General features: G+C 44.5%; 1 protein-coding gene across 6 annotated transcripts in view; it reads right to left on the bottom strand.

Moving 5' to 3' along the window:
* Positions 1 to 16,559, bottom strand: part of SYTL5 (synaptotagmin like 5) — a 241,745-nt gene that overhangs the window by 40,647 nt on the left and 184,539 nt on the right. For 5 of the 6 annotated variants that reach the window (XR_004539868.1, XM_033948650.1, XM_033948647.1 and 2 more), the window contains 2 exons: positions 12,199 to 12,291; positions 2,042 to 2,220 (listed from right to left, as the gene is read on the bottom strand). Coding sequence is in view for 5 of the 6 variants with exons in the window: in XM_033948650.1 (XP_033804541.1) it covers positions 2,042 to 2,220; positions 12,199 to 12,291 (272 nt within the window). In the remaining variant the exon portion in view is untranslated. The remainder of the gene's footprint in view (positions 1 to 2,041; positions 2,221 to 12,198; positions 12,292 to 16,559) is intronic. The other variant, XM_033948648.1, reaches the window with a different exon arrangement.

Raw genomic sequence — 16,559 nt, 5'->3', positions numbered from 1 at the left:
TGTTCTTGGATGCCACATCTTCCCTATAAAATACAGCTTTAAATGGTTAACAAAAACAAATTACAGATGATCCTTAAACAAACTGAATTTCAGATGTCATAAAATTTCTTAAATAAGTCTTGAGATCTTTGTGGAACAGATAATACAAAGCCATTCCCCCTGTGCAGCAGAACCCTGACGACCCCGCCAACCCATCCCCCTGCGCAGCATCTTTCCACCTCTCCCTCCCATATCCCCCCGTGCCGCCGCATTACTGATGACATCATCAGTGAAGCGGCGGAGGGAAGGCCCCCAGCGGGGAAGGCCGTTTAGTGCTGCTGCCACTGCTGTTTGGAACAGGGGTATGTTGGCCTCGCGGTGAGAGGGTCGGTGGGGTTCTGCTGCATGGGATGGGAAGGAGGGATGGAAAGATGCTGTACAAGGGGATGGGTGAGAGGAGAGGAAAGTTGCTGCACATGGGGGGGGGGGGAGTGCTGCCGCTGATGAATCAGGGAGTGTCGGGGACATTTGGGAGGGGCTTCGGGGGGGTTGATCCAACTAGGACTTATTTTTGGGGTAGGGCTTATATTAGGACCTACCCCGAAAATCATGCTAGGGCTTATTTTCGGGCTAGGGTTATTTTCAGAGAAACACGGTAGGATATGTCGTCAGCACTGGGGGGTGAACTGACCACTGCGGCAATAGAGCAGTGCCCAAGAGCTCACAGAGGTAGGCGACTGTCTCCCTTAGCCCACATCTAGTTTAATGACTTTTGACACATGGTTAGGGGCCCATAACACTTGTTGCCCCAAGCACACACCACTGCCAGTCTGCTGTGTCAGCATAATACAATGAAAAATCATAATAGGCAGCAAAGGAGACAAGAGCAATTACACATATAGGTAGAAAAGATGGGTAAGAAAAGAAAAAGGCATCGAGATAAATTAAGTGCATGGCTAGACTCAAGCTAAGTTACTTGCACAGCTGAATAAGTACATGGAACTGGTTTCACTTGTAGGGTGTGCATCAAGCTAGTCCAGGTGTGGAGTGAGTGGGCAGTCAGTTGCCACAGCAAATAGGTTAAGTTATCAACCCAAACTGGACATTAATTTGTTTCGCCTGAAGGCTGAATCACGAGAGCTAACAGAAAAACCCAAAGGGTAACAGAATAACAGGGGGACAAGGTTTGGACAAGTTCCTGGAGGAAAAGTCCCTAGTCTGTTATTGAGAAAGACACGGGGGAAGCCACTGCTTGCCCTGGATCGGTAGCATGGAATGTTGCTACTTCTTGGGATTCCGGAATCTTTTGTTACTCTTTGGGATTCCAGAATCTTGCTATTTTAGGATTCTGAATGGAATAATGCTACACCTTGGGTTTTAACCAGGTACTAATGTCCTGGATTGGCCACCTTGAGAACGGGCTATTGGGCTTGATTGGCCATTGGTCTGACCCAGTAAGGCGACAAACGGAGACTCTCATGATTCAGCCTTCGGGTGAAACGTGAATTTGTGTCAAGAGAAAATGGAGTTTGGATCTTCTTGAGTAAGATAAGTTCATGAATTTAAGAATGCGAGAATAATGGGACTGAAAAAAAAAAAGTTTCTAAATGTATAAGGACATTGATGACCTGGTGAAGATATTGGAAATCCTTTGAGTACTGGCTGTAGAGTCAAGCTACTTTAAAGGTTATACCTACCCCTGCATCATGGCTATGGAGGCACTTTACAACGCCTAATGCCACTGTAGGCGTGGCTAACACTGGAAGAGGCATGTCCAGTACGCTTTAGTTATTGAACCATTTTTTGAATGCTTATCAGCATATTATTCTCTGTGGTCGCATCAGATTGGACCCCAGAGGAAGGCCTTTTTGACCGAAACACGGACCGAGTCGGGTCCACACCACAGTATCTTCACCGTGCATTAATGGATTATTTTATTGCTCTGCACCTTTTATTGTGAAGACTTTTTAATAAACTATTATGCCGAGATCATCGATTTTACCACCACACACTATTTACGCTGTGTAAAAGGTAAAGAGTGAAGCTGTAGCGTCTTGCTTACGGATCCGTTCTTTGCTTTTTCTCATCGGCAATCGCCAGATTCCTGCAGCTCTTCACGAGGATGTTAAGAGCCCCCGTTTTGTAGCTGTAGCCGATATTCAAAAGGATCTCCCCACTGACCTTCACGTCACCATAATCCCCAGTTTCACTGTAGATACTGGTCATACTGTTCAGGCTGGTCTGAGAAAAAAAAAAAAAGCAATACAAGAAGTGATTAAAGGCAATTCTGTGGAGACCCTGCTCCTTCACACTATTAACTTGTTATATGCTGCCCTGAGTGGATTTCTTTAAAAAGACAGTAAATAAATCTTTTTTTTTATTTTTTATAAATCTTTATTGATTTTCAAGTAGTAACAGTGCAATACATATGAATCTGAACATATAACAAATCAAGAAAAGTACTCTGAACTTACAAAAATTCGAAAGTAATATTCCCCCCACCCCCTTTACTTAATCAATAATATAATTGCAATTATTCTCCCAATAAACCACTCTTATTTAAGATAATAACACATTCCCTCCCCACCCTGGTTGCGTAAGGAAATCAGACAAAATTTAAGGAAAAATGACAATTATATAGAAGCAATAAAAGATGCCAATGGGCTCCACACCAAATTAAATACATTCCTATGCCCCAAGATTTCAGCATTCATTTTTTCAGATTTGTAGCCCACCAGAAAGGCAAGTTAAGTCGAACATAGTTCTTCCAATTGTGTGTTATCATCTGCATGGCTATTCCCGTCATAATTAAGAAAAGCCGGCATTTATAACAGTAAACGGCAAAGAAAATAAGTTTGAGAGAATGGGGTGTGGATCATGCAAAAGGGTTACACAGAAGCCGGATATTAAGGTTTCTCTTTTTACAGTTAGTTATTTTATTTCATAAACCGCCATTTTTAACAACAAAAAAAAAAAAGTCAAATCAAAGCAGTGCACAATAAATAAAAACGGGCAATATTTAAAATAAAAACATAACAAGGGGAATGTACACAAATAAATTAACCAAACTAGACACAAGAGGACAAAAAGGGCAGGAAAGGTTTACAATATCTCAAGGGAAAAACAAGCAGGATAGGATGCAGAAAGAATAGGAAGAACAGTAATATGAAAATGAACTACCCAGGGCAGAATGATGAGAAAATATTGCAGAGATAAAGACTCCCTAAGTCACAACTCATGGCAAAAGTTGCGAAGTGACAAACTATTAGGAACTAGGTTCAAATGCCATTTTGAAATAATAAGCCTTCAAAGTGAGACTTAAACGACTTTAGAGATTTTTTTTTTTTTTCCTGTTCGCAGATATAACCGGGAGACAGTTGGAGCCATTTAGAGTCTCTGTAAATTATCCAAAAACAGCTGCCTAAAAGCATGGAACAGACAGTAAGCACAGCTCTCTCCCTGGGTGAATAGGGAAATCCAACGAGAACAGAGGAAGACCAGAGTCCAGAATCTGAAAAGCGAGAAGGTTGTATTTGAACGGTATCCTCGTACATCCTGCTTTAAAGCCAAAAAAGCTTTCCTGCGATCTCCAGTTTACTTTGTAACATCTTTCCACAGAAAACTATTTGTGAATTTCAAAAATAAAGTTTCATTATAGCATTATAGTCTTGTTCAAAAACAAAAGATGCAATAAGAGCTGCTCTTCTGGAGTTTTTTCAGATAAAGAAGTTTCCAAGAGAGCTGTACGATTCAACTCTCTTTGTTGCTGTCTTATCCTGTTCCAAAACTTCTGGATCACCACCTGATATCTTCATAGAGGGAACATAATAAACTTTGCTCAAAGGAGGAATAGGGAGGGGGTAAAACGCAGACCTCACCGACGTCTACCGCACGTCCTTAAAAACCTGCTTACCATGGGGGGTGAGCAGGATCCGCGAGAGTTAAAACGAGGATCTCCGCTGACCCCCATGCCACGGCCGCTTTCATTTTAAGGCCGTGCCCTTTAGTTCTGCGGGATCCATGCCCCCCCCCCCAAGTAGAAGGTATTTTGGAGCAACGGGGTGCAGAAAAGCTCGGCACAACAAAAGGGAGAGCTAGGATGAGACAACAGGAGATTCATGCAGTATTCGGCACCAGCAGAAACAGAAAAGACACCAGCGTGGGTAGACGTTAAAACATGGACCCTACAGAACTAAACGTGAATGGCCTTAAAAAGAAAGCAGTTGAGGCATGGGGTCCCCAGGGATTCTCATTTATTTTATACTCCCACAGATCTCATTGATCTCTCCACTCTGCAGATCCTCGTTTTTAACTTCTGCGGATCCCACTCGAGGGGGTAAAATGAGGATTTGTGGGGCGAATAGGATCCATGAGTTCCATAAGCGTTAAAACAAGGATCCCTGCAGACCGGTGTCAGGTCAAAAGCGCACCGAGACAAAGGCGCACGCCGCAGAAAATTACAGTTTTTACGGCTCCGACGGGGGGGTGGGGGCGTGGGGGGGAACCCCCCCACTTTACTTAATAGAGATCGTGCCGTGTTGTGGGGGCGTTGTGGGGGGGTGTAACCCCCCACATTTTACTGAAAACTTCACTTTTTCCATGTTTTTAGGGAAAAAGTTAAGTTTACAGTAAAATGTGGAGGGTTACAACCCCCCAAACCCCCCACAACGCCGGCGCGATCTCTATTCAGTAAACTGGGGGGGCTCCCCAACAAAACCCCCGGAGCCCCTAAAAACTGTAATTTTCTTTGGCGCGCGCCTCCGTCTTGCGCTCAGTTGTCGGCGCGCGCCTTTGTCTTTCGCGGGGTTGTCTATGAACCCTGCAGACCCAATGCCACTGCTGCTTTTTTTTTTTTTAAGGTTATATGGTAGATATCCGCGAGCTCCTTGGGGTCCATGGAATCCTTATTTAAAGACATACTACTTCTCCTTGGCCTTTAGCTCTTAATTTACTTCCTTTTGATGGCTACGTCTCTCAAAAGTTGCATTCCCGGCTTATGAAATTAGTGTGGGCAGAACTAAATTCTCTATTTCCTCCCCTACCATATTGTTCATCCCTTTCCCCCACCTTTTTATCTTTATTGTAATCCGCCGATTCCCTCATGTTCTCGATTGGTTTTTTACGTTTTGTTTTTACTTTTTTGTTTTCTATCCTATTTAATTTTTAATTCATTTATTTAAAATTTTTATTGTAAACTGCTTCAGATTTACCTCCTGGTTTTATGTTTGCGGTATATTAAGTATATTGAACTTGAACTTTACAGGTCCATCAGAGATAAACTGAAATCACAAACCGCAGCTGTCAAAATAAAGGGAAGCAGATTTTTAAGGACTTGCCATTGAGATCCGCGAGGTCCTTAGGGTCCACCACGTTTTACCCCCTCCCGGGGTAAAACCATCTGAGGATATCTTTAAAATTTCAATGATGTATTTTTATTTTTTTTTATGCTTCAAGAAGTGAAGTTCTAGGTCACTTTGGAAAATTCAAAAATTTAAATTCTTAATTAAAATTTAAAAATTTAAAATGTAACCCTTTGTTATAGTTCTCCAGTTGTTCAATTCTCCTGGAAAACAGTATCTTATCCTTTATCATCCTTCTCACATCTAATTGGGTAACTTCCAGATTCTGCGTCAAACCTTCGATCTTGTTTGCAAGCCGAGCTAAATCTTGTGCAGATCTCTCCATAGCCCCATCCAAATTTCCGGAGAATTCTCCAAATATTCTCCAGAGAAGCCTCTTTCGATGTTATTTGAGCAGGCTGGAACAACCGAATGGATCTGGTCTCCAAATCTCTCACTGCTGAGCCCAGCGCCGCCCGATCCCCCTACAGGAGTCTCTTCTCACGTAATCTCAACGGGAGAGCTTTCCTTCAGTACCGCTTGAACAGAAGGCAACGGAGGCGGAACAGAGTACGGAGGAGAAAGGGTAACAATCGAGCCCGAAAGCCGCGGGTTCTCCTTCACCAGCGGCCAATGCCGGGACTATCCCTCCGATATCCACTGTGGAGGACCTGAAAGTGAAACGCCGTCGGTATCAACTGCACCGGGGAGGATGTTCGTGTGGCTGGGAGAGCCACCTTCACGGTCCCCTTGCGTTTCCATAGGCGGCATATTGGAGGAAAAATCCAGAGGCTAGACGCGTCTTCTTCAGTCAGGATTCATGCCGCCATCTTGGCTCCCCCCCCTCCACGACATATTTTTAACTTGTGCTATTTTTGCAGAAGTCCCATTCTATACAATGAGACTTGGGGGTCCTTTTACTAAGGCACGCTAGTGCATCATAGCGCACCTTAGTAAATGGACCCCTTGGTTATTAATACAATAACTGGGGTTAACAGCAAATTAAACATTGAGTAGCTTCCCCCCTTCGTCTCTTACACAGAAGACCTTTTATGTGAAAGTGCTATATTAATGTGGCCCGATAGCTGCAGGCCACGCAATCCCATTTTGTTAAAGGATGGGGCATCTCTTTCATAGGTCTGGGGGGCCCATATTTTTTTCGTTTCAGTCGATCCTTTATAAGTGGCGATACTCTTCAAATGGGCCAAAATGGCACTCATCCATAAAGATGACAATGCACCAGTTTCGTGCTGACACAGCAAACTTTGCCATGACTCATGAAGAACTCAAGTTTCCTTTATTCTGTTACTGAAATTTAATAAAAATTTTCATGAACTTAAAAAAAAAAAAAAAAAAAAAGTTTCCTTTGAGACCAAAATGGCTCCTATGACTTGAGGTACAGGAGCGCTGCGTCAGCTTTGGTCTTTTAATAACTCCGCTTTTCTGTGTAGTTATTGGGGGGAAAAGAACGCGTTAGTAACATATAAAGATAGGCAAAGAAAAATTTAAAGTGGCTGGAAAGCAATGGAACTTACAGTGTCAGCGTCTGTATCAGGCACATTTAAGTGGGTCCACTTCCTTTCAGAGCCTGCCTGGCCATTCCCGAAAGAGGACAGCAGAAAGGTCAAGAGGAAATAGCATTAGAGAAAGAATAGCATGGAAAAGTGAGAAACACCTGTACAGTGGAAAGCTGGAGAAGACCTCTGAGCAGAGAGAAGGATGCCTTGTAGGACTGGCACTCGGACAGTCTTAGACAGTGAGGCTAATACAATGCACTTATAAAACAGACTATAACTAAGTTTCTTCCCCTGCTCCCTTTCGCCATTTTCTCATTTGCTATCGGCATGTGTCATGTGCAGGGCAGTTTTTGACTTGATTTCCATGGGTAATAATGGTTTTACCTGTGTGGCTGGCTGGCTGAAAATTGCCCACCTTGTGTGAGGGTTCAGGCACACACATAACATAAAAATAGCCTTACTGGGTCAGACCAATGGTCAATCAAGCTCAGCCGCCTGTTCTCTCGGTGGCCAATCCAGGTAACCTAGTACCTGGCCAAAACCCAAAGAGTAGCAACACTCCAAAGAGTAAAAAAAAAAAAAAAGATTCTAGAACCCCAGCATCACAAAGAATAGCAAGATTCCGGAACCCCAAAGAATAGCAACATTCTATGTGAAATCCCCAAAGAGTAGCAACATTCCATGCTACCGATCCAGGGTAAGCAGCAGCTTCTCCCATGTCTCTCTCAATAACAGACTATGGATGTTTTCTCCAGGAAATTGTCCAAACCCTTCTGAAAACCAGCTACGCTATCCACTCTTACCACATCCTCTGGCAACGCGTTCTAGAGCTTAACTATTCTCTGAGTGAAAAAATATTTCCTCCTATTGGTTTTAAAAGTATTTCCGTGTAACTTCGTCTAGTGTCCCGTATTCTTTGTCATTTTTGATGGAAAAATCGATGTACTTGTACCCGTTCTATTCCACTCAGGATTTTGGTACAATTATGTGCATACTTTTTAACTGTACATGTGGGAGAGGAGGGCCATTCCTAGGGATAGGGATGGGAATGAGTCAATGTATCCACTTGTGCATTATCGGAAATGTATAATTTTTTTTTAGTAGGAGACAAGCATCAACTATTTTTTTGTTATGCTCCCATCTTTTTGTCAGTTGTTTAAGATGCATTACGCTGATGTACACTAGGTCACCAGAGAGCGTGGAGGGGTATAACAGAAAAAATACATCTAAGTCTGTTTTGGGCCTAGTCGCCCAAAGTTGGATATGTCCAAAGTCCATTCTCGAAAAACACGTCCAAAATATTTTTTTCCCCGAGAATCGTCAACTTGTACGTCCAGACCGCTAAGACGTCTATCTTTAAACCCCATTCTTGTCCAAAAATGTATCCAAATCAAAAATGCCTAGAACAAGACCTTTTGGACGTGGGAGGGGTCAGCAAAATGATGGACACCCAGATATGGCAACGAAGTAGTGGGACACCTTGCAGGGCACTGCTGTGAATGTCACAAAAAGGGTGCCACATAAACATGGTGAGCCACCCAAAACACGCCCAAACCTACTATACCCACCTGTCTACTACCCCAATAGCCCTTATGGCTGCAGGTGCCAACTATATGGCAGTACAATAGGGTTTTGGGGTGTTTTGGTGGGTGCACATGTTTCAATGTGAATGCAGTGGTTAGAGTGGATTACTGGCCTGGGTCCACCGCTCTATGGTTCACTAGCCCACCCCCAGACTACTTAAGCCACCTCTGTGCAGCTCTACTAGGCTTTCCTAGGGGGGGGGGGGTCTGTACTTTATATTTGCGGTGGTTCTCTGGTCACTTTGGATTCCTTCTGGGCACTTAGACCTGTTTTTAGATCGCCTAAGTCACTACTTCTAAGTTCCGTGTAGGCAGTCTTGTTAAACTTTCGGTTATACTTGTATTGCGACTAAGTCTAGGTCAACTCACGTCCTGCCCAAATCCCGCCCTCACCACTCCACCTAAAATGCCCCTTTGAGCTCTTGGCGTTCAGCGGCACTGAAAAGGCCTAAGCTGTTTTTAGATACGTCTAAAACACGTTTTGATTATCAGCTCTTGGATGACCTGTCTTTGGGCGGGATTTTAGGCGTATTTCTGTTTTGATTACGATTACTATTTAAACTTCCTTTTTACTAAGCACGCAACACCTGCATTATGAGGTCACAGAGGATCATTGTTATAAGCTAAGGCTCTTGACACTCGCATTGTGAGGTCACAGAGGATAATTGTTATAAGCTAAGGCTCTTGACACTCGCATTGTGAGGTCACAGAGCATCATTGTTATAAGCTAAGGCTCTTAACACTCGCATTGTGAGGTCACAGAGCATCATTGTTATAAGCTAAGGCTCTTAACACTCGCATTGTGAGGTCACAGAGCATCATTGTTATAAGCTAAGGCTCTTAACACTCGCATTGTGAGGTCACAGAGCATCATTGTTATAAGCTAAGGCTCTTAACACTCGCATTGTGAGGTCACAGAGCATCATTGTTATAAGCTAAGGCTCTCAACACTTGCATTGTGAGGTCACAGAGCATCATTGTTATAAGCTAAGGCTCTCAACACTCGCATTGTGAGGTCACAGAGCATCATTGTTATAAGCTAAGGCTCTTAACACTCGCATTGTGAGGTCACAGAGCATCATTGTTATAAGCTAAGGCTCTTAACACTCGCATTGTGAGGTCACAGAGCATCATTGTTATAAGCTAAGGCTCTTAACACTCGCATTGTGAGGTCACAGAGCATCATTGTTATAAGCTAAGGCTCTTAACACTCGCATTGTGAGGTCACAGAGCATCATTGTTATAAGCTAAGGCTCTTGACACTCGCATTGTGAGGTCACAGAGCATCATTGTTATAAGCTACGGCTCTTGACACTCGCATTGTGAGGTCACAGAGCATCATTGTTATAAGCTACGGCTCTTGACACTCGCATTGTGAGGTCACAGAGCTTTATGGTTATAGAAACATGATGGCAGATAAAGACCACATAGCCCATCCAGTCTGCCTGTCTGCAGCATCCACTATCTCCTCCTCTCCTTATGAGATTCCACGTGGCTGTCCCACGTTTTCTTGAATTCAAAGAGTCTTTGTCTCCACCATCCCTACCAGGAGTTTTTATGAATTGTCCACAATTTTTATTATGAGTTGTATCTGTTACAAAAGTAGTGTCATGATACTGTATTTCATTACTTTTTTTTTTTTTTTTGTCTGTTTGTGAGCTGCTTTGGGCATTCCCATCAGGCGTGATCAGGCAGGATACAAGTCTATAATATAAACAAACCAGACCCAGGAACTGAACTCATATCTTTTGCACAGCAGCCAGGTTTATTCTGACGCAAATCTTTCTGTTAAACTATTCAAATTCCACATCACTAACATCATCATTTAATTAGCCTCTTTCTTCAGTTCTTTACAACTGATAGGTTATTATCATAGCAAGCCATCGTTTTCTTAATAATTACCAGAATACGGAGTGGGCAATTCTAACTCATTATGATTGGTTACTGGTTACCGAGCAACCCCTAAAAGGAAAATGGAACAGAAAAGCACGACAACAGATCCTCGTTTCCTGTAACATGGTTACAGAAGCAAACGAGGCTGGAAGCACCGAAGGCGATCAAAATCAGAGAGAAGACAAGTATGGAAAAGACTGACTTTACTGAAGTAGATGTTTTTAAGCAAGGACGTGAAGCGGCCGTGTTTCGCCAACCGTCTGCATCAGGGATGTGGCTTTCGGAGACTGCAAGCTTGATTGACTTATTGAATGAATCTGCTGCTGTTTTGGTTGCTTTTACCGACAAAGAATTTGTCTTATTCAGTGGCTCCTCACCAACTGTTTTCTGTGATGTCACTCTACCCCTTATACCGCAGTTGCCAAAATATGACTGCACCAGGTCCTTACTTAAGAATTAGTTCTTCAATAAAGTCAACTTTTGCTATGTTGTTTTTTTCCTTTATCTTCTTCTGTGACTTGTCTCTCTTATTTTGATCACTTTCTATAAAAGATTTTTTTTTTTTTTAAGTTATTTTTTTGGTATTGTGGACCCAGTAATCTTGAGGAATAGGGATTCTAGTAAACAATGCTGGAAGGAAGGGGACAAAGAAGAAAAGAGGAGGACGGGTCTTTGGACTCGACTCAGGCTTTATCAACAGTGGCTCAAGCTGATTTATATTCAGGCATAATAGATATAGATCTGAAAAAAATGGTGGTTTGGCAGTGGTGGTGAATCTCAGCAGAAGGGCAGACCCCAGAGCAGGGAGAGAAGAGATCTCAAGCAGCAGGGAGGGGAAGGATGGGGGCGAGTCAGAATAAAGGATGGCAAGGGACAGTGGCGAAAGAAGGATGAGAGGCACCCCTCCCCCGGCCTCATCTTCACCCCCTGCTCTTTCCTGGATCCCCTCCACCCCCGCTACACCCACCTTTTCCCTTCCCCCGTATCTCTAGTTGTTCACTGCTGTAAGCAACAAGAACGTCAATGTGCTCATGAGGACCCCGTCGGCTCTCCCTCTGACATCACTTCCTGTGTGTGGCCCCTGGATGTGATGTCAGCGGGAGAGATGATGCGGTCGCGAGGAGCACATTGAAGTTGTTGTTCGCGGCAGTGAACAACTAGAGGTACGGGGGAAGGGAAGGGAGCACACGTGACGAAGCGTGGGAAGAGGCGGGGTGGAGAGGAAGGGTGCTGGCGCCCCAACCAAAATGGCATCTGGGGCGGATCGCCCCCCAACATGCCACTGGCAAGGGATCATAGGAAGAGCGGAGAAAGAGGGGGATCAAGTATCAGGGAGGGACAGTCCAATCACATACCTCCTTCCCAACACTGATCTCTCTCCCCTCACTTCTCCACCACCCCTTGCACCCGTTACTTCTTTTGGCAGCATCAGGAGACCAACGTCAGATGTGGACGATGACTAGGGTTGCCAGTTTTTTGACGGGGAAAAACCCAATACGCGCCTTACTCTATGCCCCTCTCTTCTCCCACCCCGTCCCCTTGCCATGCCTACTGTTGCGCCCTTCCCCAACCAAACGTCTGCCAGGGCCGCCATCTCAGAAGAAAAAAATGGTACATGTAGGTATGCTCTATGATTATTTCACAGACCCCGTCTGTTGTGACAAGCTAACATTAATTTAAGGCACTGATGTTCCCTCGGTAAGGCCAACGCACAATCTCTCCACTGAAACACTGGGGCACCGACCGTGAAGGTTCTCCTCGGGTGTCGGATAATCTCGAGCTCGCCCCCGTCTGCCGTGATCTCATATTCTTGCCGAATTGGATGTCAATTTCAATGAGAAAAAAAAAAAAGCAAGCCTTATATCTAGATTCTTAATGAGAACTTACTGTGGATAACCCACTTCTTAGACCAGCTGAACTCTTTGAATGGTGTGACGAGATCAAGTCATCGATTTCGTCTTCTGTTTCGTCCAGTAAGTCCTATTAATATAAGACAGAAAAAAAAAGGACGAGTGACTATATAATTCATAGCCATCCCATGGAGAAGAAAATGCACAGATATGCATAAATTCATTTATCTCTGAAGGGTCTGGTGGTGATATAATTAACCCTATAATTGAAAATTCATTCACAATGCAAATACCATGATACACTGATATGACTCACTTAACATAAGAACAGCCTTACTGGGTCAGACCAATGGTCCATCAAGCCCAATAGCCCCTTCTCAAGGTGGCCAATCCAGGTCCCTTGTATTTGTTATAAGGCCGGTTCTACCATTCTGTTTAATTGAGTATATTTTAGATACTATATCATACTATTTTTTGTTTCGAAGATTCAGTTTTCCAACTGCAAGTTCACCTCATTCATTGTATTGGTAGTTATGTTTGATCATTTCACCATTGCTATGTTGTTAAGAAAACCTAAGTTTTATGCCAAACTGCACCTGCTGTATATCACCTGGGGCGAAACTCTTCATAATTATCAATCAATAAATCAATAAACCCTACTGGGATTGAGTATCAAGAGTTCTGTGACATGACACATCAATAGAATGAAGGAAGGAGAAGGAAGTCGGGACGTTATAATTGCAGAAAGTGGCGGGTGTGGCGATACCTTTGCCGCCTCATGGGTTTGCGCTGGGTTTCTCTTCTTTTCATGCGCCACTGGGGAGTCTTCCCTTAGGTGCTGCAGGGTGTGCAGTTGTACTTGCGGGTCCTTGGGGACATCTGTGGGCAGGTGGCCATGAGATGAGCTTCTCCCAGGCACCGGACACAGATGTGGGCGTCCATCGAGCTCATTTTCCTCTTGCAGGTCGGAAACCATTTCAAGCCTGGTTTGCTGTTTGTGGAACTCTTTCTCTGGTCTGTCTTCATCTTGTAGTGTAGTACGGAGAGCAGGTATTGTCCCGCTGGGCAGCGGATGGTAAAAACTGAGGCCACAAGGTTGCAGCATGGGGCGTATACGGTGGGCTAGCACATGCTCATAGGGAGGCTACATAAGTCTTCTTTTCAGCTCTGGGAAAGCAAATCTGCTTTCAGGGCACGTCGGATGACGTCACCAAGGGTGGCTGACTCATCCTGCTTGCCCATGGTGAATCAACACAGTTGAAAGAGTAAACACGGGACTTGCTGTGGCCTTTATATAAAAAGGTGTGAAAGTCAAACTGAATTAAATCAGCTTCTTGCAGCTTTGTGCTTTCCCAGGGTGGGAATTATATTCTTAGAAGAATGCCAGCTCACACCAGGTAGAGAGGCCAAGAGGCTTTAGAGCGGCTCATGAGAATTACAGTGTTGACTTCACATCTTCCCAGCTATTAACGTCAGTTCGGCTGTGCTCCAGATAACCACTTATGCCAGCCTTGGGTAAAATCAATAACACCATGGTTCTTTCATTAAATTTTAAAATGACTATTCGAAAGGGGGCTTCTTTGTAGGGAGGAACTGTGCACTTATGAGGCAGAGCAAATTGCCAAAGATGGACGTTTTCTGTAAAAGCAAGCTAAAGATTTATCTAGGATTCCACACCGTCCATATCTTGTCTCCACAATTAGGAGAGCACTTGAAGCAGCTCGCCCGTGTGTTAGAGCAGGGGAGGACAACCTTTAAACCCCGAGCAGGCCGCAACATTAGAAACATAGAAACATAGAAAGATGACGGCAGATAAGGGCCATAGCCCATCAAGTCTGCCCACACTATTTACCCACCCTCTTAAGTCTACTGACCCCCTAAAGAATAATTGTAATTATACTGTCACTCTACTGACCCGCTCATTCAGTCCTAGTGACCCTATCCCTTGGCATGACCTCGTAGGGATCCCACATAGGTATCCCATTTGTTCTTGAAGTCTGAGATGCTGCGTGCCTCGACCACCTGCACTGGAAGCTCGTTCCAATGCTCAATCACTCTCTCCGTGAAGAAGTATTTCCTGGTGTCTCCACGAAACTTCCCTCCCCTGAGCTTGAGCGGATGTCCTCTTGTAGTCGAGGGTCCCCTGAGAAGAAAGATATCATCTTCCACCTCTACCCGTCCCGTGATGTACTTAAATGTCTCAATCATGTCTCCCCTCTCCCTACGCTCCTCGAGAGTGTAGAGCTGCAATTTGCTCAGTCTTTCTTCGTACGGGAGACCCTTTAGCCCCGAGACCATCCTGGTGGCCATCCGCTGAACCGATTCGACTCTGAGCACATCCTTACGGTAATGTGGCCTCCAGAATTGAACACAGTATTCCAGATGTGGTCTCACCATGGCTCTGTACAGTGGCATCATGACTTCAGGTTTCCTGTTGACGAAGCTTCTCTTGATACAGCCTATCATTTGCCGTGCTTTAGATGAAGCCTTCTCCACTTGAGTGGCTGCTTTCATGTCAGCACTGATGATTACTCCTAAGTCTCGTTCTGCCGTAGTCCTTGCTAAAGTTTCTCCATTCAGGGTGTAAGTTCTGCAAGGATTTCCGTTGCCGAGATGCATGACCTTACATTTCTTGGCGTTGAAGCCCAGCTGCCAGATCAAGGACCAACTTTCTAAAGTACGCAGGTCTTGCTCCATAGCATCCTGAAGATTATAGCCGTTTACTACATTGCATAGTTTGGCGTCATCAGCGAATAAGGTTACCTTGCCTTGGAGCCCTTGAGTCAGATCCCTAATGAATATGTTGAAGAGGAGTGGGCCCAGGACCGAACCCTGTGGTACTCCGCTGGTCACCTCTGACATTTTAGAAAGGGTACCGTTGACCACCACCCTCTGAAGTCTGCCACTAAGCCAATCTTTAACCCATGCAGTTAGAGTCTCTCCTAATCCCATAGAATTCATCTTGTTCAGCAGCCTGCGGTGTGGGACGCTGTCAAACGCTTTGCTGAAGTCCAGGTACACGACGTCCAAGGACTCTCCTGAGTCTAGTCTTCTTGTTACCCAGTCAAAGAAGCTTATTAGATTGGACTGGCATGACCTACCCTTGGTGAATCCATGTTGGCTGGGATCCCGGAGATTTCCCTCGTTCAGGATCGTATCTAATTTATACTTAATTAGTGTTTCCATGAGTTTGCACACTATTGAGGTGAGGCTTACCGGTCTATAGTTTGCAGCCTCAGCCTTGCAACCCTTTTTATGTAGAGGAACGACATTGGCTGTTTTCCAGTCCAACGGAACTTTCCCCGTACTTAGTGAGAGATTGAAGAGCACCGCCAACGGTTCTGCCAGGACATCTCTCAATTCTCTGAGCACTCTTGGGTGTAAATTGTCCGGTCCCATGGCCTTGTTTACCTTTAGCCTTGCCAGTTCGTTGTAGACGTCCCCAGGAGTGAACTCAACGTTCTGAAACGGGTCATCCACGTCTTGTATTATCATCAACTGTGGTCCGTGTCCCGGTGCTTCGCAGGTGAAGACTGAGCAGAAATATTCATTTAGTAGTTCTGCTTTTTCTGAATCCGCCACCGCGTAGTTTCCGTCCGGTTGTCTAAGGCGTACTATACCGTCTGTGTTCCTTTTCCTATCGCTGATATACCTAAAGAAGGCTTTGTCCCCTTTTTTAATGTTTTTTGCCAGAGTTTCCTCCACTCGACTTTTGGCCTCCCTAACTGCTGTTTTGACCGCTGCCGATCTGGTTTTATATTCTACTTTAGTTTCTCTTCTCTGGGTGCGTTTGTAGGAAAGAAACGCTTTTTTCTTCTCCTTAATGAGGAGTGAGATCTCTTCAGTGAACCATTGGGGTTTGTTGTTTCTTTGCCGATGCTGGAACCAAATATGAACAGAGCTCCATAGAACTGTGACAAGTAAAAATTTAATTAGAAATGAAGGAAACAAAGTTCCAGAGTGGCTATTCTATGAAAATATTTGCAAAATACTGTAGTTAAAAAAAAAAAAAATCACCAAAATGCAAATTACATGATTTCTATGTATACTTCACATTGTCTCAGAGGCAGTGGCATAGTAAGGGGGAGGGGGAGCGGTCCACCTCGGGCGCCATGTTGGTGGGGGCGCTGGCACCCCTCCTGCTCTCCGCCCCTGCCTCTTCCCATTCCTCCCCTTCCCCATATCTTTAGTTGAAGTTGATGTTTACGGCGGTCAACGTGCTCTTCGCTAGAGAATGACACGGTGACAAAATTTATCACCGTCCCCGTCCCCGCAGATAACTGAGGAAAATAATCCCATGTCATTTTCTAGTGTCTATTTCAACCTCAGTCCTTCTACACCAGCATTCTTCAAAGCAAAGCTTGCGGGTCAGTGGTTGTGGCCATTCATACTCTGATT

This window comes from Geotrypetes seraphini, chromosome 6 (assembly GCF_902459505.1).
Source record: "Geotrypetes seraphini chromosome 6, aGeoSer1.1, whole genome shotgun sequence".
Classification (NCBI taxonomy): Eukaryota; Metazoa; Chordata; class Amphibia; order Gymnophiona; family Dermophiidae; genus Geotrypetes; species Geotrypetes seraphini.
This window is presented reverse-complemented; position numbering and strand designations above follow the sequence as displayed.